We start from the raw sequence: 24533 nt of genomic DNA, 5'->3' as shown, positions 1-24533 counted from the left end.
CTAACAGATCACCATAAACTAAGGCTGGTCTTCAATAACAACAACAACAAAATAGAAAACTCACATACACATGGAGGATGAACAACACTCTATTCATTGACAACTTGGTCAAGGAAGAAATAAAGAATGAAATTAAAGACTTTTAGAGTTTAATGAAAATGAAGCTATAACATACCCAAACTTATGGGCTAGAATGTATGTGGTGCTAAGAGGAAAACTCAGAGCTCTGAGTGCCTCCAAAAAGAAACTTGAGAGAGCATACACTAACAGCCGGACAACACATCTGAAAGCTCTATTTAAAAATGAAGCAAATACACCCAAAAGAAGTAGATGCCACGAAATAATCAAACTCAGGGGTAAAATCAACCAAGTAGAAATAAAAAGAACTATACAAAGAATCAACCAAACCAGGAGCTGTTTCTTTGAAAAAAATCAACAAGATAGATAAACCCTTAGGCAGACAAACCAAAGGGCACAGAGACAGTATCCAAATTAATAAAATCAGAAAAGAAAGGGGAGAGATAACAACAGAAACTGAAGAAATACAAAAATCATCAAATCCAACTACAAAAAGTTATATTCAACAAAACTGGAAAATCTGGATGAAATGGACAATTTTCTAGATAAATGCAAGGTACCAAAATTAAATCAGGATCAGATAAACCATTTAAACATTTTCATAAACCCTAGAGAAATAGAATCACAAATAACCTCCCAAGCACAAAAATCACAGGACCAGATGGGTTTAGGGCAGATTTCTACCACACCTTCAATGAAGACCTAATATCAATACTCTTCAAACTATTCCACAAAATAGAAATAGAAGGAACACAACCCAATTCATTTTATAAGCCACAATTACTCTGATACCTAAAACACACAATGACCAAAAAAGGAGAACTACAGACTAATTTCCCTTATCAATATCTATGGAAAATACTCAATAAAATTTTAACAAAACGAATCCAAGAACATGTCAAAATGATCATCCATCATGATCAAGTAGGCTTCAACCCAGGGACGCAAAGATGATTCAATATATGGAAATCCACCAGTGTAATCCACTATATAAATGAACTCAAAGAAAAAAATACATGTGATCATTTTAGTAGATGGTGAGAAAGCATTTGACAAAATCCAACATTGCTTCATGGCAGAATTCTTGGAAAGATCAGGAAGATAAGGCCCATACCTAAATATATTAAAAGAAATATACAGCAGACCAATAGCCAACATCAAACTAAATGGAGAGAAACTAAAGCAATCCTACTAAAGTCAGAGACTAGACAAGGCTTTCCACTCTCTCCCTACGTATTCAATATAATACTTGAATTCCTAGGCAGAGCAATTAGTTAACAAAAAGAAATGAAAGGGAAACAAATTGGAAAGGAAGAAGTCAAAATAGCAATACTTGCAGATGATATGATACTATACTTATGCGACCTCAAAATTCCACCAGAGAACTCCTAAACCTGATAAACAACTTCAGGAAAGTGGCTGGATATAAAATTAACTCAAACAAGTCAATGACCTTTCTCTACACAAAGGATAAACAGGCTGAGAAAGAAATTAGGGAAACAACACCCATCACAATGGTCACAAATAATCTATAATACCTTGGTATGACTCTAACTGAGCAAGTGAAAGACCTGTATAAGGACTTCAGTCTCTGAAGAAGGAAATCAAAGATCTCAGAAGATGGAAAGATGTCCCATGGATTGGCAGGATTAATATAGGAAAAATGGCGGGTTCCAGGACTCCCCCTAAAAGTAGTCTGCACAGGTGAGAGTGTGCACACAGAAGCTGACAGATTCTGGGACAGGCTGGAGCCACACAGCTTCTGAGGCAGCGCCCTTTTCAGGCTCCAGACATCTGACCACCTTCCTGGCCAGAGGACAGGTGTCCCCCTGGCCTGGGAGGCCTTTGCCTCAGGATCGGGGGAGGCCATCTTGGTTCCAGGACTCCACCGAAAAGTAGTCTACACAGGTGAGAGTGTGCACACAGAAGCTAACAGATTCTGTGACAGGACAAAGCAACACAGGAAAACAAAGCAAAACAGGAAAGGTCCTGTTTTGGGCCTTCATCTTCGGCCAGAAGGGAGGTCCGAAAGCCACATATCTGTGCACCTTCCCTGTAAGAGGAGAGCTTGCCTGCAGAGAGTGCTCTGACCACTGAAACTCAGAGGAGAGAGCTAGTCTCCAATGTCTGCTGATAGAGGGTAACAGAATCACCAGAGGAACAATCTCTAAACAAAGACAACTATAACAACTAACTCCAGAGATTACCAGATGGCAAAAGGTAAACATAAAAATCTTAATAACAGAAACCAAGACCACTCACCATCATCAGAATCCAGCACTCCCACTACGCCCAGTCCAGGGCACCCCAACACAGCAGAAAAGCTAGACCCTGATTTAAAAGCATATCTCATGATGATGGTATAGGACATCAAGAAGAACTTTAATAACTCACTTAAAGAAATACAGGAGAACACTGCTAAACAGGTAGAAGACATTAAAGAGGAAGCACAAAAATCCCTTAAAGAATTGCAGGAAAGCACAACCAAACAGGTGATGGAATTGAATAAAACCATCCAATACCTAAAAAGGGAAGTAGACACAATAAAGATAACCCAAAGTGAGGCAATGCTGGAAATAGAAACCTTAGGAAAGAAATCTGGAACCATAGATGTGAGCATCAGCAAAAGAATACAAGAGATGGAAGAGAGAATCTCAGGTGCAGAAGATTCCATAGAGAACATCGGCACAAAAATCAAAGAAAATGCAAAATGCAAAAAGATCCTAACTCAAAACATCCAGGAAATCCAGGACACAATGAGAAGACCAAACCTACGGATAATAGGAGTAGATGAGAATGAAGATTTTCAACTCAAAGGACCAGCAAATATCTTCAACAAAATTATAGAAGAAAACTTCCCAAACCTAAAGAAAGAGATGCCCATGAAGATACAAATAACCTACAGAACTCGAAATAGACTGGACCAGAAAAGAATTTGCTCCCGACACATAATAATCAGAACAAAAAATGCACTAAATAAAGATAAAACACTAAAAGCAGTAAGGGAAAAAGGTCAAGTAACATATAAAGGCAAGTCTATCAGAATTACACCAGAGTTTTCACCAGAGACTATGAAAGCCAGAAGAGCCTGGACAGATGTTATACAGACACTAAGGGAACACAAATTACAGCCCAGGCTACAATACCCAGCCAAACTCTCAATTACGATAGATGGAGAAACCAAAGTATTCCACAACAAAACCAAATTCACACATTATCTTTCCACGAATCCAGCCCTTCAAAGGATAATAACAGAAGAAAAAAAAAAACAATACAAGGACTGAAACCACATCCTAGAAAAAGCAAGAAGGTAATCCCTTAACAAACCTAAAAGAAGACAGCTACAAGAACATAACACCAACTTTAACAACAAAAATATCAGGAAGAAACAATTAGCTTTCCTTAATATCTCTATAATCAATGGGATCAACTCCCCAATAAAAAGACATACACTAACAGACTGGCTACACAAACAAGACCCAACATTTTGCTGCTTACAGGAAACTCATCTCAGAGAAAAAGATCAACACTACCTAAGAATGACAGGCTGGAAAACAATTTACCAAGCAAATGGTATGAAGAAACAAGCTGGAGTAGCCATGTTAATATCTAATAAAATCGACTTCCAAACCAAAGTCATCAAAAAAGACCAGGAGGGGCACTTCATACTCATCAAAGGTAAAATCTTCCAAGAGGAACGATCAATTCTGAATATCTATGCTCCAAATACAAGGGCAGACACATTCATTAAAGAAACTTTAGTAAAGCTCAAAGCAGATATTGCACCTCACACAATAATAGTGGAAGACTTCAACACACCACTTTAATCAATGGACAGATCATGGAAACAGAAACTTAACAGGGATACAGTGAAACTAACAGAAGTTATGAAACAAATGGACTTAACAGATATCTACAGAACATTTTATCCTAAAAAAAAAGGATATACTTTCTTCTCAGCACCTTATGGTAACTTCTCCAAAATTCACCGCATAATTGGTCACAAAACAAGCCTCAACATATGCAAAAATATTGAAATTGTCCCATGTATCCTATCAGATCACCATGGACTAAGGCTGATCTTCAATAACAACATCAATAAAAGAAAGCCAACATTCATGTGGAAACTGAACAACACTCTTCTCAATGATACCTTGGTCAAGGAAGGAATAAAGAAAGAAATTAAAGACTTTTTGGGGTTTAATGAAAATGAAGCCACAACATACCCAAACTTATGGGACACAATGAAAGCATTTCTAAGAGAAAAACTCATAGCTCTGAGTGCCTCCAAAAAGAAACTAGAGTGAGCACACATTAGCAGCTTGACAACACACCTAAAAGCTCTAGAAAAAAAAGGAAGCAAATTCACCCAAGAGGAGTAGATGGCAGGAAATAATCAAACTCAGGGGCGAAATCAACCAAGTGGAAACAAGAAGAACTATTCAAAGAATCAACCAAAGGAGGAGCTGGTTCTTTGAGAAAATCAGCAAGATAGATAAACCCTTAGCTAGACTCACTAGAGGGCACAGGGAAAGCATTCTAATTAACAAAATCTGAAATTTAAAGGGAGACATAACAACAGATCCTGAAGAAATCCAAAACACCATCAGATCCTTCTACAAAAGACTATACTCAACAAAACTGGAGAACCGGGATGAAATGGACAAGTTTCTAGACAGATACCAGGTACCAATGTTAAATCAAGATCCGGTTAATGATCTAAACAGTCCTATATCCCCTAAAGAAATAGAAGCAGTCATTAATAGTCTCCCAAACAAAAAAAAAAAAAAACCAGGACCAGATGGGTTTAGTTCAGAGTTCTACCAGACCTTCAGAGAAGATCTAATCCCAGTTCTTCACACTCTATTCCACAAAATAGAAACAGAAGGTACTCTACCCAACTCATTCTATGAAGCCACAATTACTCTGATACCTAAACCACAAAAAGCCCCAACAAAGATAGAGAACTTCAGACGAATTTCCCTTATGAATATTGATGCAAAAATCCTCAATAAAGTTCTTGCTAACCGAATCCAAGAACACATCAAAACAATCATATATCCTGACCAAGTAGGTTTCAGACCAGGGATGCAGGGATGGTTCAATATACGGAAATCCATCAACATAATCCAGTATATAAACAAACTCAAAGACAAAAACCACACGATCTTCTCGTTAGATGCGGAGAAAGCATTTGACAAAATCCAACACCCATTCATGATAAAGTCTTGGAAAGATCAGGAATTCAAGGCCTATACCTAACCATGATGAAAGCAATCCACAGCAAACCAGTAGCCAACATCAAAGTAATGGTGAGAAGCTGGAAGCAATCTCATTAAAATCAGGGACTAGACAAGGCTGTCCAATCTCTCCCTACTTACTCAACATTGTACTTAAAGTCCTAGCCAGAGCAATTAGACAACAAAAGGAGATCAAGGGGATACAAATTGGAAAGAAAGAAGTCAAAATATCACTTTTTGCTGATGATATGTTAGTATATATAAGTGACCCTAAAAATTCTACCAGAGAATTCCTAAGCCTGATAAACAACTTCAATGAAGTGGCTGTATATAAAATTAACTCAAACAAGTCAATGGCCTTTGTGTACACAAAGGATAAACAGGCTGAGAAAGAAATTAGGGAAACAACACCCTTCAAAATAGTCACAAATAATATAAAATACCTTGGTGTGACTCTAACTAAGGAAGTGAAAGAGCTATATGATAAGAACTTCAAGTCTCTGAAGAAAGAAATTAAAGAAGATCTCAGAAGATGGAAAGATCTCCCATTCTCATGGATTGGCAGGATCAACATTGTAAAAATGGCTATCTTGCCAAAAGCAAGCTACAGATTCAATGCAATCCCCATCAAAATTCCAACTCAATTCTTCAATGAATTAGAAAGAGAAATCTGCAAATTCGTCTGGAACAACAAAAAACGTAGGATAGCAAAAACTCTTCTCAAGGATAAAAGAACGTCTGGTGGAATCACCATGCCTGACCTAAAGCTGTACTATAGAGCAATTGTGATAAAAACTGCATGGTAGTGGTATAGCGACAGATAAGTAGATCAATGGAACAGAATTGAAGACCCAGAGATGAACCCACACACCTATGGTCAATTGATCTTTGACAAGGAAGCTAAAACCATCCAGTGGAAAAAAGACAGCATTTTCAACAAATGGTTCTGGCACAACTGGTTGTTATCATGTAGAAGAATGTGAATTGATCCATTCCTATCTCCTTGTACTAAGGTCAAATCTAAGTGGATTAAGGAACTCCACATAAAACCAGAGTCACTGAAACTTATAGAGGAGAAAGTAGGAAAAAGCCTCGAAGATATGGGTACAGGGGAAAAGTTCCTGAATAGAACAGCAATGGCTTGTTCGAGAATCGATAAATGGGACCTCATAAAGTTGTTAAGCCTCTGCAAGGCAAAAGACACCATCAACAAGACAAAAAGACCACCAAAAGAATGGGAAAGGATCTTTACCTATCCTAAATCAGATAGGGGACTAATATCCAATATATATAAAGAACTCAAGAAGGTGGACTTCAGAAAATCAAATAACCCCATTAAAAAATGGGGCTCAGAGCTGAACAAAGAATTCTCACCTGAGGAATACCGAATGGCAGAGAAGAACTTGAAAAAATGTTCAACATCCTTAATTATCAGGGAAATGCAAATCAAAACAACCCTGAGATTCCACCTCACACCAGTCAGAATGGCTAAAATCAAAGACTCAGGTGACAGCAGATGCTGGCAAGGATGTGGAGAAAGAGGAACACTCCTGCATTGTTGGTGGGATTGCAAGCTTGTACAACCACTCTGGAAATCAGTCTGGCGGTTCCTCAGAAAATTGGACATAGTACTACCTGAGGATCCCACAATACCTCTCCTGGGCATATATCCAGAAGATGTCCCAAACAGTAAGAAGGACACATGCTCCACTATGTTCATAGCAGCCTTATTTATAATAGCCAGAAGCTGGAAAGGACCCAGATGCCCCTCAACGCAGATATGGATACAGAAAATGTGGTACATTACACAATGGAGTACTACTCAGCTATTAAAAAGAATAAATTTATGAAATTCCTCCACAAATGGATGGACCTGGAGGGCATCATTCTGAGTGAAGTAACCCAGTCACATAGGAACTCACACAATATGTACTCACTGATAAGTGGATATTAGCCCAGAAACGTAGGATACCCAAGATATAAGATACAATTTGCTAAACGCATGAAACTCAAGAACGAAGACCAAAGTGTGGACACTTTGGCCCTTCTTAGAATTGGGAACAAAACATCAATGGAAGGAGTTATAGAGACAAAGTTTGGAGCTGTGACAAAAGGATGGACCGTCTAGAGACTGCCATATCCGGGGATCCATCCCATAATCAGCTTCCAAATGCTAACACCATTGCATACACTAGCAAGATTTTGCTGAAAGGACCCAGATAGAGCTCTCTCTTCTTAGACTATTCCGGGGTCTAGCAAACACAGAAGTGGATGCTCACAGTCAGCTATTGGTTGGATCACAGGGCCCCCAATGGAGGAGCTAGAGAAATTACCCAAGGAGCTAAAGGGATCTGCAACCCTATAGGTGGAACAACATCATGAACTAACCAGTACCCCTGAGTTCTTGACTCTAGCTGCATATGTATCAAAAGATGGCCTAGTTGGCCATCACTGGAAAGAGAGGCCCATTGGACTTGCAAACTTTATATGCCCCAGTACAGGGGAATGCCAGGGCCAAAAAGTGGGAGTGGGTGGTTAGGGGAGTGGGGGAGGGTATGGGGGACTTTTGGGATAGCATTGGAAATGTAAATGAGGAGAATACCAAATTCATCCAGTGGTGGGGGTGGGGAAGACAGCATTTTCAGCAAATGGTGCTGGTTCAACTGCCTGATAGTGTGTACAAGAATGCAAATCAATCAACCTTTTTCTCTTTATACAAAGCTCAAGTCCAAGTAGATCAAGACCTCCACATAAAACTATATACACGGAAACTAATAGAAAACAAAGTGGGGTAGAGCCTTGAGTGCATGGGCACAGTGGAAAATTTCCTGAAAAAAAACGCCAATGGCTTATGATTTAATATCAAGAATTGACAACTGGGACCTCATAAATTTGCAAAGCTTCTGTAAGGCAAAGGACACTGTCAATAGGACAAAATGGCAACCAATATATTGGGAAAATATTTTGACCAATCCTACATCTACTAGAGGGCTAATATACAATATATACAAAGAACTTAAGAAGTTAGACTCTAGAGAACCAAATAGCCCTATTAAAAATAGGGTACAGAGTTAAATAATTAATTTGCAACTGAGGAACACTGAATGGCTGAGAAGCACCTAAAGTAATGTTCAACATTCTTAGTCATCAGGGAAATGCAAATCAAAACAACCCTGAGATTACTTCCACTTCATACCAGAAAGAATGTCTAAAATCAAAAACTCAGGTAACAGCAAATGCTGTCAAGGATGTGGAGATAGAGGAAAATTCTTCCATTGCTAGTGGGCTTGCAATCTGGAACAACCACTGTGGAAATCAGTCTGGTGGTTCCTCAGAAAATTGAATATAGTAATACTTGAGGAACCAGCTATACCACTACTGGACATATACCCAAAAAGATGCTCCAACTTGTAATAAGGACACATGCTCCACTATGTTCATAGCAGCCTGGTTTATAATAGCAAGGAACTAGAAAAAAAAACCAGATATCCCTCCACAGAGGAATAGATACAGAAAAGTTTGTGCATTTACACAATGTAGTACTAATCAGCTATTAAAACAATTAATTTATGAAATTCTTAGGCAAATGAATGAAACTAGAAAATATCATTCTGAGTGAGGTAACCCAATCACAAATGAAGACACATTGTATGCACTCATTTATAAATGGATATTAGTCCAAAAGCTCAGAATAGCCAAAATATAATTCACAAACCACTTGAAGCTTAAGAAGGGAGACTAAAGTGTGGACACTTCAGTGCTTCTTAGAAAGGGGAACAAAATACACATGGGAGAAGATGCATAAAGAAATTGTAGAGCAGAGACAGAAGGAAAGGACATCCAGAGACTGCCCCTACCTAGGGATCCATCCCATATACATTTATCAAACCAAGATATTAGTGTGGATGCCAAGTGCATCCTAACAGGACCCTGATGTAGCTATCTCCTGAGAGGCTCTACCAGTGCCTGACAAATACAGAGGAGGTTGCTCTCAGCCAACCACTGGACAGAGCACAGGGTTTCCAGTTAAGGAGTTAGAGAAATTACACAAGGAGCTGAAGGTGTTTGCAGCCCCATAGGATGAACAACAATATGAACCCATCCAGTACCCCCAGAGCTCTCAGGACTAAACCACCAACCAAAGAGTACACATGGAGGGACCCAGGGCTCCAGTCACATATGTAGCAGATGATGGTCTTTTCAGACATCAATGAGAGGAGAGGCCCTTGGTCCTGAGAAGGCTCATTGCCCCAGTATAAGGGAATGCCAGGATATGGAAGTGTGAGTGGGTGGGTCAGTGAGCAGGTGGAGGGAAGTTTTTGGAGGGGAAAGAAGGTAAGGGGATAACATTTGAAATGTAAATAAGAAAATATTTAATAAAAATAAATTTTATTAGTCAAAACAAAACAAAAACAAAAACAAAAAGCCTGCTAACCAAAAACATCCAGGAAATTCAGGACAAAATGAATAGAACAAACCTAAGAATAATAGGTACTGAAGAGAGTGAAACTCCCAGCTCAAAGAAATAGAGAATGTTTTCAACAAAATCACAGAAGAAAATTTCCCCAACCTACAGAAAGACATGTCCATAAATGTACAAAATACATATAGGACACAAAATATAGTGGACCAGAAAAGAAAATCCTCCATCACATAATAATCAAAACACTATATGCCCAGAACAATGAATTATTGAAAGCTGTAAGGGAAAAAGGCTAAGTAACCTACAAATGCAGACCTATCAGAATTATGCCAAACTTCTCAAAAAAGACCCTAAAAGCAAGAAGAGCCTGGATAGTTGCCATGTAGACCCAAATAGAACACAACTGCCAAGACAGAATACTATACCCTGAAAAATTCTTAATCATCATAGATGGAGAAACCAAAATATTCCATAGCAAAACCAAATTTGAACAATATCTACCTACCAATTCAGCCCTACAGAGGACTCAAGAAGGAAAACTTTAGCACACGGAGGGTAATAACATGAAAGAAAAAAGCCAAGAAATTAATAATCTCACAACAAAACCAAAAGGAAACAGTAAAAAACACATAATGCCACCTACACAAACAAACATATCAGAAACTAACAGTCACCTGTCTTTAATATCTCTCAATATCAACAGACTCAATTCTCCAATACAAAGACAAAGCTGACAAACAGGATATGCAAGCATGATCCAACATCTTCCTGCATACAAGAAACACACTTCAATGACAAAGACAGACACTACCTCAGAGTAAAGGGCTAGATAAAATTCTTCCAAGCAAATGGTCCCAAGAAACAAGTGGAAGTTACCTCTCTAATACCCAATAAAATAGACTTTCAACCAAAAGTTACCAAGGGAGATGGGGAAGGACACTTCATATTTACCAAAGAAAAAAACCCACCAGGAAAACTTCTCTATTCTGAACATCTATGCCCCCAATTCAAGGGTACCCATATTTGTAAAAGAAACTTTACTAAAGCTCCAAACACCTTGAACCCTACACAATAACAGTGAGAGACTTCAATACCACATTCTCACCAATAGACATGTCATTGAAACAGAACTAAACAGAGACACAGCAAAACTAATAGAGGATTTAAACCAAATGGATTTAACAGATATATACAGAACACTTCATCCTAAACAAAAGAATATACCTTCTTTTCCAAAAACTGGTCATATAGTAAGTCATAAAATAAGTTCAACAGATAAAATGAGATTGACATAATCTCATGCATTCTATCAGATCACCACAGACTAATAATAATGAAAACAACCAAAAACCCACATACTCATGGAAACTGAACAACTCTCTACTCAATACTAAATTGGTCAGGGAAGAAATAAAGAAATTAAAGACTTCCTGGAAGTCAATGAAAAGGATGACATGGCATGCCCAAATTTATCGAACACAATGAAAGCAGTGCTAAGAGGTAATTCATAGCAATAAGTGCCCTCATAAAGAAATTAGAGAGAACTTACACTGGGAACATAACAGCACACCTTAAAGCCCTAGAACATAAAAAAGGTCAAACACTCCCAAGAGGAGTAGAAGACAGGAAATAGTCAAACTCAAGGCCAAAATCAACCAAATAGAAACAAAGAGAACAATACACAGAATCAACACCACCAAAAGCTGGTTCTTTGAGAAAATCAACAAGATACATAAACCCCTAGCCAAACTAACTACAGGGTGCAAAGACAGTATTCAAATTAACAAAGTCAGAAAAAAAGGAAGACATAACAGAAACTGAGGAAATTTTTAAAAAGTCACTGGATCCTACTATAAAAGTGTATACTCAACAAAACTTGAAAATCTAGGTAAAATGGATGATTTTCTAGACAGATACCATGTACCAAAGCCAAACCAAAAGCAGGTAAACTATCTAAACATTCCCATATCTCTTAAGGAAATAGAATAATTCATTTTTAAAAAAGCATAGGGCCACGTGGCTTTAATGCAGAATTCTACGAGAACTTCAAGGAAGAGCTAATATGAGCATTCCTCAAAATATTCCATAAAATAGAAACAAAAGGAACACTACTTAATTCATTCTGTCTTGCATTGATTACTATGATACCTAAACCACACAAAGAACTAAAAATAGAAATAGAATCTTAGACCAATTTCACTTATGAATACCAGTTCAAAAATACTCAGTAAAATTCTTGCAAACAGCATCCAATAACACATCAAAACCATCATTCACCATGATCAAGTAGGTTTCATCCCAGGAATGCAAGGTTGATTCAATATATAAAAATTCTTCAACATAATTGTCTATATAAACAAACTCAAAGAAAAAAGTTACATGATCATCCCATTAGATGTTGAAAAAGCATTTGAGAAAATACAACACTTCTTCATGTTAAGAATATTAGAGATCAGGAATTCATGGCCCATACTTAAACATAATAAAAGCAATATAGAGCAAACCAACAGCCAATATCAAATTAAATGGATAGGGCTGGTGAGATGGCTCAGTGGGTAAGAGCACCCGACTGCTCTTCCGAAGGTCCGAAGTTCAAATCCCAGCAACCACATGGTGGCTCACAACCACCCGTAATGAGATCTGATGCCCTCTTCTGGAGTGTCTGAAGACAGCTACAGTGTACTTACATATAATAAATAAATAAATCTTAAAAAAAAATTAAATGGATAGATACTTGAAGCAATCCCACTAAAATCGGAGCTGCCCACTCTCCACATATTTATTCAATATAGTAATTGAAGTTCTAGTTAGAGTAATAACACAACAAAAAAAAGTGATCAAGGGGATACAAATTGGCAAAAAGGAGTCAAGGTATCACTATTTTCAGATGATATGATAGTATACATAAGCTACTCCAAAACTTCTACCAAAGAACTTCTACAGTTGATAAACAACTTCAGCAAAATGGCTTGAAATAAAATTAATTCAAACAAATCAGTAGCCTTCCTCTATACAAATGATAATCAGGCAGAGAAAGAAATAGGGAAACAACATCCTCCACCACAATCTCAAATAATATAAAATATCTTGGGTTAACTCTAACCAGTCAAGTGAAAGATCTATATGACAAGAACTTCAAGTCTCTCAAGAAAGAAATCGTAGAAGTCTCAGAAAATAGAACTCCCATGCTCATTGATTGGTAGGATTAACATCTCAAAAAATGGCTGTCCTACCAAAAGCAATCTACAGATTTAATGCAATCCCCATCAAAATTTCAATCCAATTCTTCCCAGACATGGAAAGAGCAATTTTCAATATCATATGGAAAAAGAAAAAAACCTATGCTAGTAAAAACAATCATTAACCACAAAAGAACTTCCACAAAAGCACCATCCCTCACCTCAAGCTGTACTACAGAGTAATAGTAATAAAACCTGCATGGTATTGGAACAGAGCCAGCCAGGTTGATCAATGGAATAGAATTGAAGACACAGGAACAAACCCCACACACTTATGAACACTTGATCCTTAACAAATAAGCCAAAAATATACAATAGAAAAAGGAAGAGATCATCTTCAATAAAATGCTGCTGGAATAATTGTCAATCAGTATTTAGAAAATGAAAATGGATCCATGTTGTCACCCTGTACAAAGCTCAAGTCCCAGTGGATCAAGGACCTCAACATAAACCAGATACACTGAATCGAATAGAAAAGAAAATGGTAAAGACCTTTGAATTCATTGGTGCGGGGATGGGAGATGGGATATTTCCTAAACAGAACTTCAATGGCTCAGGCTCTAAGATCAAGAATTGATAAATGAGACTTCATGAGACTGAAAAGTTTATGTAAGGCAAAGGAAATAGTCAATAGGAGAAATTGGCAACCTGCAGATTCGAGAAAAACAAAACAAAACAAAACACTTCACTAACCCCACATCTGATAAAATCCAAAATATATAAAGAATTCAAGAAGCTAAACTCCACAAAAACCAAACAACCCAATCAAAAAATGAAGTATAGTGCTAAGCAGAGGATACACAACAGAAGAATCTCAAGTGGAGGAGAAATGTTCCTATGTCCTTACTGATTAGGGAAATGCAAATCAAAACAACCCTAAGATTCCACATTACACAAATCAGAATGGCTAATATCAAAAACTCAGGTAACAACACATGTTGGCAAGAACGTGAAGAAAGAGGAACACTTCTCCATTGCTGGTGGGACTGCACACAGGTACAACCAGTCTGAAAATCAATCTGGAGGTTCTTCAGAAAATTGGAAGTAGATCCAGCTAAAGATCCAGCTATACCACCCTTGAGCATATACCCAAAAGCTGCCCCACCATACCACAGGAGCATATGTTCCACTATGTTCATAGCAGCCTTATCTATGATAGCTAGAACCTGAAAACAACCCAGATGTTCCATAACAAAAGAATGGATACAGAAAACGTGGTTCATTTACAAAATGGAATATTATTTAGCTATTAAGAACAAGAACATCATGAATTTTGCAGGTAAATCAATTGAGCTAGGAAATATTCTGAGTGAGGTAACTCAGACCCAACAAATGAGGATGCTCCAATCCCACTTTGGAAAAAGAAGAAAGCAATCAAGGGAGGCAGAGAAAGGAAGTGACCTAGGTGGGAAAGAAGGGGGAAGGAAAAGGGGGAACATGATAAATTATGGGGGAGACAGGAGAGAGGCTCTGAGGGCCAGCAGAATAAATGGAAATATGAAAACTGGAGGTGAGTTGGGAGGTAGGGGGACCATCTAGAAAGTACCAGAGACCTGGAAGGTGAGAAACTCTCAGTACTCAAAGGGAAGGACTTTAAATGAACTGCCCAAGAGTGGGGAGAGGAAACTTGTAGAGTCCACCTCCAATAGAAAGACAGAGCAGCAACCCAGAGTTGTTCCTGTCTAAAAGAACTGTAGAGACAAAAATGATGAAGATTGGGGGAAAGGCATTCCAATGACCAGTCCAACTTGAGATTCGTTTCAAGGGGTGGCTTCAAAACATGACACTATTACTGAGGCTATGGTTTACTTACAAAGAGCAACCTAGAATGACTACCCTCTGAGAGGCCCAACAAGCAGCTGACTGGAACAGACACAGACTCTTACACCCAACTATTGGTCTGAAGTCAGGGACCACTATGGTTGAATTAGGAGAAGGCTGGAAGAAGCTGATGAGCAGGGTGACCCCATAGGAAAACCAGCAATCTCAACTAACCCAGACCTCTGAGATCACTCAAACACTGACCCACCAACAAGGCAGCATGCATGAGCTGACCCGAGGCCCACTGACACATATACAAAGGAGGACTTCCTGGTGGGTCCTCAGTTGGAGAAGAGTAGCCTAATAGTCGAGAGACTTGAGAACTCAGGGAATGGGCAGGCCTTGCAAGAGGAGGGGGGTCAGCAGGCATCCTCTTGGAGACAGAGGGAAAGGAATGGGATGAGGAGCTGTGTGAGGGTGGACCAGGAAGGGGGCAATGCCTGGATTGTAAAAAAAATAAAAGGAATAATAAGTATATAATATATTTAATACTTATATATTAAAAAGATTATTTTTAAAAAGAATTGGAGTGATTTGGACTTAAGTTAAATAGTTTACCAAGGGGGTGATAGCCATGCCTTTAATGTCAGCAGAGACAAACTGATATCTACAATTTAGTTTTCTAAACTACAGAGTTATAGTGAGCAAGGTGGTGGTGGCACACATTACCCAGGGACAAAATTCAGATACAATTCCTAATTGATATGTTCACACACTAGAAAAATCACATACCACATTTATAGACTACTATAAAAACCCTCTAAATGGTTACTAGGAAGTCAGCTAATTTCCAGTGGGAAAATAAACAAAGAGTATCTTTTGTGACTGCCTGTAAAGTCATCTCTATACATACTGCCCTGACCAATATTGAACCAGATGATACCCTAATTGTGAATATAATATTTATTGGTGAATTTGTGATTAGGGACTCTTTATAAATCAAAAAGGAATATTCCAGCATTTTCTGTTGGCTTCAATTGAAAACACGTTGCTTATATGGAGAATAAATATTCTGTCTTTGAGAAACAAATCTGGACATTTCATGAGGCATGGGAAACCTTATAGTAAGTAATTGTCAACCATCGTATGGTCATAAGGTGGCCCCTTAAAATGATAAATTGGATCTTTTCAAGGACACAGACCCTAGCCGACTTAGCTATGGAAGGAAATGTATTACAATAGAACTGGTATGTATCCTAATCCCTTAGTGATCAAGATATATGGTAGCAAAGGGGTCTGTGCCTTTCTGCAGTGAGAAAATAGCTCACTTGCCTATAATCCCCATCCCTAAGCCAGTCACCCTTCCCCGAAAAGAGGCACATATTGAACTGTGGGGACCAATGGATTTAAAATCAAAGCTGGCTTTAGGTTAGGAGCATGGTTTTCTTTGTCTCTAAATCCATGCATGCTTGTTAAAGGAAAATCCAAGATCACTGTTTCATATCAAAAGTGTCACCTGGTATGGTACACAGGAAAAGAAAAAATAAGGGACTAAGTTATTTCCACTAATCTCATAATCTTTTGGTTTTCATTTGACTCTCTAAACTTTTCTTGATATATAAATATTATCTCAAAATCTTTCAGAATATACATATTGCTTTCTGTTATAGCACTGATAGTCCTACAGAGTACTAACTAATTTTCAAATTAAGCTTCATCTGACTTCCTGCATGTGTTTTCAGGTTTGAGTCTGAACCAGATATCTAAGAATAAAGTTTCTGTACCTTGGGCATACTTAATAGACTGTGGTTCTCAAAACTTTCTGAGATCTGCTTAATATTCCATTTAAAATATTTAAGTTTGCTGGGCGTGGTGGTGCATGCCTTTAATCCCAGCACTCAGGAGGCAGAGGCAGGTGGATTTCTGAGTTCGAGGCCAGCCTGGTCTACAGAGTGAGTTCCAGGATAGCCAGGGATACACAGAGAAACCTTGTCTCGAAAAACAAACAAAAAAATTATTTAAGTTTTCTACCATTTCTAACAGTAACCTTTGAGTTCTGAGAGAAGATGGTTTGGCCCTTCACTGATGAAGCTACCTAGATTGTTGTAACACTAGCCACTAGACAAAAATGCCCCATGCCTCTTCTGCCAGAAGATTCTCCACAAACAGGTAACACCTTTGGGTTGACTGCTGTGGTCTACCTAGCTAGGATTGCCACTAAGCTGACAATCATCCAAAAATCAACTTTGAATTAAAAACTGCTCAGGACATTCAAATTCCTGAGTTCATAGAAGACTGACAAGAATTTTTTACAAAACTCAAAAATACTTCATCCTAAGACTATCAAACACAACCAAGCTGGACATCATGGAAAGCTTGGGGAAAAAAATACTTCATTGCTGTAAATGTTGAGGCCTGCTCTTTTTAACATAACTAGTCATTTTGTATTCAGTCTCCATTTTGCTCATAAGGTGAAATTAAGTTCATATTTTCAGACTCTATTTCCCAAAGTAATTATCCACAGCTGACACTAAAGAATGCTACAAATAAGCCAAGAAGTTATGGTTGAATCACGTGTATCTTGTTGTCTCAATGTTCTGAAATTCTCCTATTCACCACCTGTCCTCCACCCTTCTTAACTCACTCAGGGCCAATCAGTTTAAAGGTTAGCTGGTAATACTTTGCCTAGTTAGTCAAAAATGCTGCACCACGTCACTGCTTGCGTTCAAACATTTGAACCTGGTTTTTCATATGAAAAGCCTGCCCTGAGGAGAGACTGGTGCCACAATTAGGTTTGTCCTTCTTCCGGTCCTCAATACCTAGCATGCTGTGCATTCAGTAAGCTGTGCTTGCTTAACAGAGATTGGTGTATGTATGATTTGTGTGTCAATTCCCAGACCATAATAGTAAATAATTTTACTGTATTAGAGTTAAAATCTTTTCTTTTAGTTAGAGAAAAAAGGGGGAACTGTTGCAAGATATTTGATAATACTGTGAATCCTGAGATTATGTTATTTACTCAAAAAAAAAAAAAAACCTGTTTCTAGTTATGGTCTGGCTCAGCCACACCACACACCTTTAATCCAAGAGCTTTCTGTTTACTGTGAACAAGATTTTAAAAAGTCAACCATAGGCCAAAAGGCAAAGCAACCAGACAGTTTACAGGGACTGACATAGAAAAAAACAAAAACAAAAACAAAAAACAGAAAGTAAGAGGGAGTCTGGAAAGACAGAGAGATGCACAGGAAGAAAAAGGGAGGGACATTCAGTTTGAGGGTTTTCTGAGATGAGGTAGAGAAGGAGAACTTCCATCTGGGGTACTGACTGATAAGGTAAGCTGGATGCTTTCTCTACCTCTCTGAGCTAGCAGAGTTTCATCCCAGCGTCTGGTTCCTAAGTTAAATTGAATGTTTGTAATTTGCTTAAAATAGAAAGAAAGTACAGCCCTTGCAAAGGCATACAAGGGTATCTCCCTGGTCTCTGTGACCTGACCAGTCCTTTCACTGTGAAACTTCTGCTACATAACAGCTCCCAAGCTCTGTTTTCCTTCCTCCTTTCTGAGCTGAGCCTCCTCACAGGCAGCAGCATCTCTCAGAGTCTCATGAGCTATGGGTGGGTATGAGTTCAAAACACTGCTCTGCCCACTCTACTCTCAGTACTGCCAGCTGTCCCTCTCCTCGTTCTCTCTTTATATTTTACTTCTCCAAACTACACTGTAATCAAAAAGGCTTATGGGTATCCTGGTGCCTTGATAAGACATCAGATTATCTCAGGGCTGAGTTTTGCAGTGACATAGATTTGGTCGGTCAGCACCAAAGAAAGTTATTGTGCTTCCTGTGTGAAGCACAAACTTAATTGCACACACAGTCTACCCTGGGATCTCAATGTTCTGTAAAGATGGAATTTCATTCAGCTGGAAGGGGACAGAGATTCCTGAGAAGGCACCAAAAGGACAAGGTGAGCGGTGCATGAGTAAAGAGACAGAACTATTCTCAATGGAGAATTCTGACCAGATTATGGAGTTTCACACTTTAGGTTTATGTGAATAAGTAACCTGATTCCTGGAAACAGGGGATGGGCTCCACTCTCCCATGAAGAGTTTCAGGATGATGCTCCCATTTCTTCTGTTTGGTGAGCATTGTGATGGGTCTGCACATGTGCTCTCTGGGCTTTTGTGGATGCTTTGGACATTTGTCTAGATGATTCCCCTTGGCTTCCACATCATTTTTTGTTTTGTCTTGTTTTAATTAAATTTTTTTCTCTGAAAACCCCCTATTTTTCCTAAAGAAACTACATTAGGGGAAGGAGACTTGAATATGATTCCCTGGCAATGTAGGTTTTTTTTTTTTCCCTGATGCTCATCTTTTTCAGAGGCCCCATTTGCTTTCTCAACCAGACTGAATCCTTGTCCCTTGTGGTCTTTCTCAAAGACATATTCCTGGTGAGAAATCAGGGAATTTCTCAAAAAGACCCAACATTTTTTGATTAAGGGTCTTTCTCAACTATACATTCCTGAAGAGATGATGACATCCTTGACTGATTTCACTACCACGTGTCTTCCTATCTGCAAGGGGAAGTCAAATGAAGGATTCTGGTCTATTGCCCTTGTTCTACAGCATGTGTGTCCTGCAATAAATGTTCAAAGTCCAACACAAAGATACAGTGAAGAAGGAGGTAGGCACAGGCAGGCATGATATTCTTTTGTGTTTCTAGTGAAATGAATCCCACCCAGCACCCAGAGATAACAAATAATTACTTACAGTACACGTTGAGGTATATGGATGTTATTGACACAATTTCTGCATGTTTATTTATGATTCGTAGGCTGTAGAATCCTATGTCCTCCTGGGTGACATTGTAGATCTGCAGGGATCCATTGCTGTACAAAGTTTCTCTACCACTGTGACCAGGACCCAGCACAGTAACTTTAGTGGCCGGTGTATATTGTCCAATTTGAGGGCTCTTAATCCTCATTCCTCTGAACCAGGCTAAGGTTATAAGATTCTCTGTCAAATTGTTGACACGTATGAGAACATTTTCTCCTTCAATCACTTGGGGTGGCTCTAATTCAATGGTTATTTGTGCAGTGGTAGGCAGGTGACAGCAGGTTAAAAAGGAGGCTAGGCAGGAATAGAGGAAAACAGTCAATATTGAACAGAAGTATTTATCACTTAGCTTAGGTGTATGGATAGGGGTGTGCCCATCCTCCTTGATTAATGTCAACAATATAACCTCCACTCCCTCAGACCATTTATGTCCTTTCCTCTCTATGGGATTCTTTGATCATGTGCTGCCTGATTCACTGCTAAGTATCCCCACATCCCTCATCATTAAAATTTTATTTGGTGTAAGGGTCAAGGTTTTTCTGGCCTACTCCTCTAGAAGGTCCTCACTTTCTGACCTTTTTCCTATGTTCCTTTTGTGGTTCTAGAGAAACTGTGACGTTAACTCTAAGACAGTCTGATTTCTGATCCACTACATTCAGAGTTTTGTGGGGAGCTACATTGATCTATCAGTCTGATGTCTTTGGAAGGTGCAATTCCTATAAAAGACCAGAAACCAGTCAAAAACCAAAGGAAGGAAGGGGGAAGAGAAGGAGGGAGAGGAAAAAGAAAGGAATGAAAGGAGGGAGGGAGAAAGGGATGGATAGAGGGAGGATAGCTAGGAGGGAAGGAAGGAAGGAGGGAGGGAGAGAGGGAAGGAGGGAGGGAGGGAGGGAGGGAGGGAGGGAAGGAAGGAAGGAAGGAAGGAAGGAAGGAAGGAAGGAAGGAAGGAAGGAAGGAAGGGCCAATGGGTTTATCTACGTAGGTCCCAGGTTTGCCATTAACTATAATAATTGTACTCAAGTTTGATTTGATTTTGTTTCCATTGTCTTATGTGTTGTATATGTGTTTTGTGATGGTATCTGTCTTAATGTGCACATGCAGCAGTGCTCTGTGGAAGAACATTTCTCATGGTGGGGGCATTTATGGGCACATTTGTCATTTTCAGGATTCTGTTCCCTCCACTTACCATGTAGGAGTTAGGGAATAAATTCAGATTGTCACATATAGAAACACTGAGACATCTCACTGCCCCATCAAATTTTACTCATTTTGCAGAGTCCCACTGTTATAATTGGGAACATCAATCTTCAGATTATGGCAGCCATTATGACTGACTTGTGACTTTTGAATAGTGAGTGGTTGGGGCTTTTTTAATTCCTCATCATCTCTTGTCTCCTGAGAGCTTCTGACTGCTGACCCTCTGTCCCTCAGTGTACCTTCTGCCCTATGGCTGCAAATAAAAATCCTGAGTTTCATCTTGGGGTCCTACCCTCTTTAGGAGATCCCAGATGGCTACTGAGTTTCCCTACCTCCACACTCAGAAAGTGGGTACACTTACCTGTGAGCAGAAGCCCCTGCAAGTGGGTACACCACTTGCATGGAAGGACAGAGGATGCTTCCATCTCTCTTCTATCTGTGCTCTCCTCCCTCTGGAAAAAAGCTTTAGCTCTAGCACAGCACCCAAGTTCTTCTGTATGTCCTTCTTCTTAGCTGAGTGTCTCCCAAGAAAGGACCACTTTCCAGAATCCAATGGGCTGTGGGTAGTGGGGTCTATGCCTAAGGCACTGATCTATTCCTTCCACTCTCAGTACTGTCCTGAATCCCTCTCAACTTTTCTCCCTTTATGTTCTACCTCCAAGAAGCACACTAAGCAAAAAAGCAGATAAGCATCCCCATGCCCTCAGAGAATAACAGCTCATCCTAGGGCTGACATCTGCTGAATCATGGCCTTGAGTCTGTCAGCATCAAAGAGGGAGTCTCCATCCTACCTAGGTGTCCTTTGGACACAGAGACTCAACCAAGAACACAGTCTGCTCTGTGTACTGAGTGCTCTGAGAAGATGAGATTCATTCCCAGCAAGAAGGTGACAAAGATGTCTCTGAGGGCGATAAAGGGACCAGCTGAGTGGTGACTAGGAATGAATAGCAATTATTTATCACCAGTCAAATTCCTGATGCAGGAGAAATGTTCTATAGCAGTTATGTGAGGAGTTTCTTGTCTTCAGTGTATGAGAAAAGGTGACATGCGTTCTAGAAAGAACTTTGTGCTCCATTTTTCCTACAGAGAGTTTCAGTGAAACTTTCTAGATTCATGTGCTATCTGAACTGTGTGTTGGATGAGCCCATGTCCTCTATGCTCTTCTTTGGTCACCTATGTCCATTGTCTAGGTGATTTCTCAGTGGTATCACCCTTCTGAGAGAAGCCAGGATGAAGAGGCATTCTAGGTTACTCAGATAGAGAGGTGTTCTCAGGCACAGGAAGTAGCTGGTAGGTCAGAGTAGGGTCTAGAATGGGATCTCTGGGTTAGTAGACTTAGGGATGAAAACCAGTCTGCAAGGGAAAGACATGGCTCAAGCACTTTTCTGAGTATTGATTGTGTATCCAGATATTGTCTCCTGGAGATCACTGGGAGAACTACAATCTCATGTCTAGGCATACAGCAGGCATGGTCAACAAGTCAAATGTGACCTTCCTTGACCCCTTTGGCACAGATGGGATTCAGGGCCTGTCATCCTGCTCACTGTGCTCTGAAGATCTCCTAATTCTATCTAGAGTAGGATGTGACTAAAAAGGGTTCCAAATTTTTCCTAGGAAAACCTGGACTAAAGTTGAAAGTAGTGGTCCTCCAAAGGATGGGAAGTCTTTCAAGGACATGTTTGTCTGCAAATTTTCAAAGATAAATCCATATACATTTATCTTGATATTCAAAAGCAAAGTCACGGTGCGGGGAGGGGAATCTGATCTGATATTGGGTGAGGGAAAAGGACTGAAGCCCTTAGGGCCAGCAGAAAGAATGGAAACAGGCAACCTCAGGAAATAGTTTGGGGGCACTCTCCTGAATGCACCAGAGACCTGGGAGGTGAGAGACTCTCAGGACTTAAAGGGAGAGATCATGGATGAAATGCCCAACAGTAGGGAGAGGGAACTTATAAAGCCCACCTGTAGCAGGAAGACAGGACATCAAGTGAGGGATGGGATTGCCAGCCCACAGTCACATCTCTGACCCATAATTGTTCCTGTCTGAAAGAACTGCAGGGATGGAAATGGAGAGGGACCTGAGGAAAAGAAGGTCCAGTAATAGGCCCAAGGTGAGATACAGCTCAAGGGAAGGTCCCAAGACTGACACTATTACTAAGAATATGGAGCACTAACAAAAAGGAATGTATCATGACTGTCCTCCAAAAGACCCAACAAGTAGCTGAAAGAGTGAGATGCAGATATTTGCACCCATCCAATGGACAAAAGCAGCTGACCCCTGTTGTTGAATTAGGGAAGACTGAAAGACACTGAGGAGAAGGGCAATCCTGTAGAAGGACTAGCAGTCTCAATTAATCTGGACCCTGGAGATCTCTCAAACACTGGACCACAAAACAGGCAGCATACACCAGCTGATATGAGGCCTCCAACACATATACACTATAGGACTTCATAGTCTGTGTTCATTCAGAGATGATGCATCTAACCCACAAGGCCCCAGGGAGTCTAGAGGTCAGGTGGGGGTGGGGCATCTACATGGAGACAGGGGATGGGGAGGAGGTGTGGGATGTGGAGCAATCAGAGGGTGTGGGGCAATGGGCTATGCACAGACAGCTTTGTCTCCAGTCGAGCTGAGATCTTGAACCCCATGGGACCCAATCGGTGGTAATTTCCACCTACATGGGATGGAAGGCATTCCCTCATGTCTCCTGGACTCCTGGATCTTTTCAAAGTTACTGCCTCCACTGGCCCCACAAGAGAAGCATGTAGCTAGCAGTCACGTAGACAACATTCCAAGCTTCTTGCCTTCTGGCTAGACTCTTCTGCACAGTTACCTAGCAACAACAAGATAACAATACCACTATAAGAGGGGCTGTTTGGCCCCTTCTCACTCTCTAAGCTCTCTATTACTATCTAAGCTTTTACCTCTCTTTCTCTAAGCCTTCACCTTTCTTACTCTCTAACTCTCTTTCTCTTCCCCTTCACCCTTCTTTCCTCTTGTCTCTGGTGGTCTCTCTCTTTTTTATCTTCTATCTTTCCCCCTGCCTTTCTACCATAAAGTTCTAAAACCATAGACTGTTTCTGTTCATCAAGGCCCGGACTAAAGACACTAACCTGTGTGAGAACCATCCAGCGCCCCTCTTTTGCCCCTGACCTCTCTTTCTTTCCTCTCCAGGACCGAGTACCACCCCAGGGCCCCTATTCTGTTCTCAGCTCCTCTGCCATGTCCAGCATGGGATGCCAGAGACTGAGAACCTTGTACTGGGGGCTGCCCCTTGTCCACCCCACCACAGTGTGGGATCAGTGGCTTCACACAGCCAGATGCCCACCCGGGGACACTTAGTAAGCATCTGGGAGTCCTCCAGTATCCACCTGTCCAGATCACAGGAACACTGGCCGGACTCAGGCTCTCTCCCTCCTTCCTCTTCCCCTACACCCAGAGTCCCACAAGAGGGTGGATGGGGGACAGAAGGGAATGAAATATGGAGTGTAAAAAATAAGTTTTAATAAAAGGAAAAGACATAAGTGTATGGGCTCCCCCTGCATTTTCTGGCCTTACTCTGATATCTAAATCCTTCCCTTTTCTGCCTAGAGGGTGCAGACGGGCTCTGCTGTTGAGTATAGAGAATATTGATTCAAATGTATGTGTCATACACTCTTACCTATACAGTTTTCTAGGTTTCCTTCTCTTGCTGTGATAAATCCACCCTGAACAAAAGCACTTTGGAAGAGGAAAGGATGCACTTTCCTTTGACATATGAGTCATAGT

General features: G+C 40.0%; 1 protein-coding gene across 2 annotated transcripts in view; it reads right to left on the bottom strand.

Moving 5' to 3' along the window:
• Ceacam5 (carcinoembryonic antigen-related cell adhesion molecule 5) overlaps positions 1-21420 on the bottom strand; it is a 47906-nt gene extending 26486 nt beyond the window's left edge. The window contains exons 1-2 of one of the 2 annotated variants that reach the window (XM_006540389.3): positions 21126-21420; positions 19502-19861 (exon numbers count right to left, since the gene is read on the bottom strand). In XM_006540389.3, the coding sequence (XP_006540452.1) occupies positions 19502-19861; positions 21126-21189 (424 nt within the window). In that variant the 5' untranslated portion in view covers positions 21190-21420. The remainder of the gene's footprint in view (positions 1-19501; positions 19862-21125) is intronic. The other variant, NM_028480.2, reaches the window with a different exon arrangement.
• Between the last annotated feature and the right edge of the window lie 3113 nt (positions 21421-24533).

Source organism: Mus musculus, chromosome 7 (genome assembly GCF_000001635.26).
Source record: "Mus musculus strain C57BL/6J chromosome 7, GRCm38.p6 C57BL/6J".
Classification (NCBI taxonomy): Eukaryota; Metazoa; Chordata; class Mammalia; order Rodentia; family Muridae; genus Mus; species Mus musculus.
Note: the sequence above shows the minus strand (reverse complement) of the source record. Positions and strands in the feature narration are given on the sequence as shown.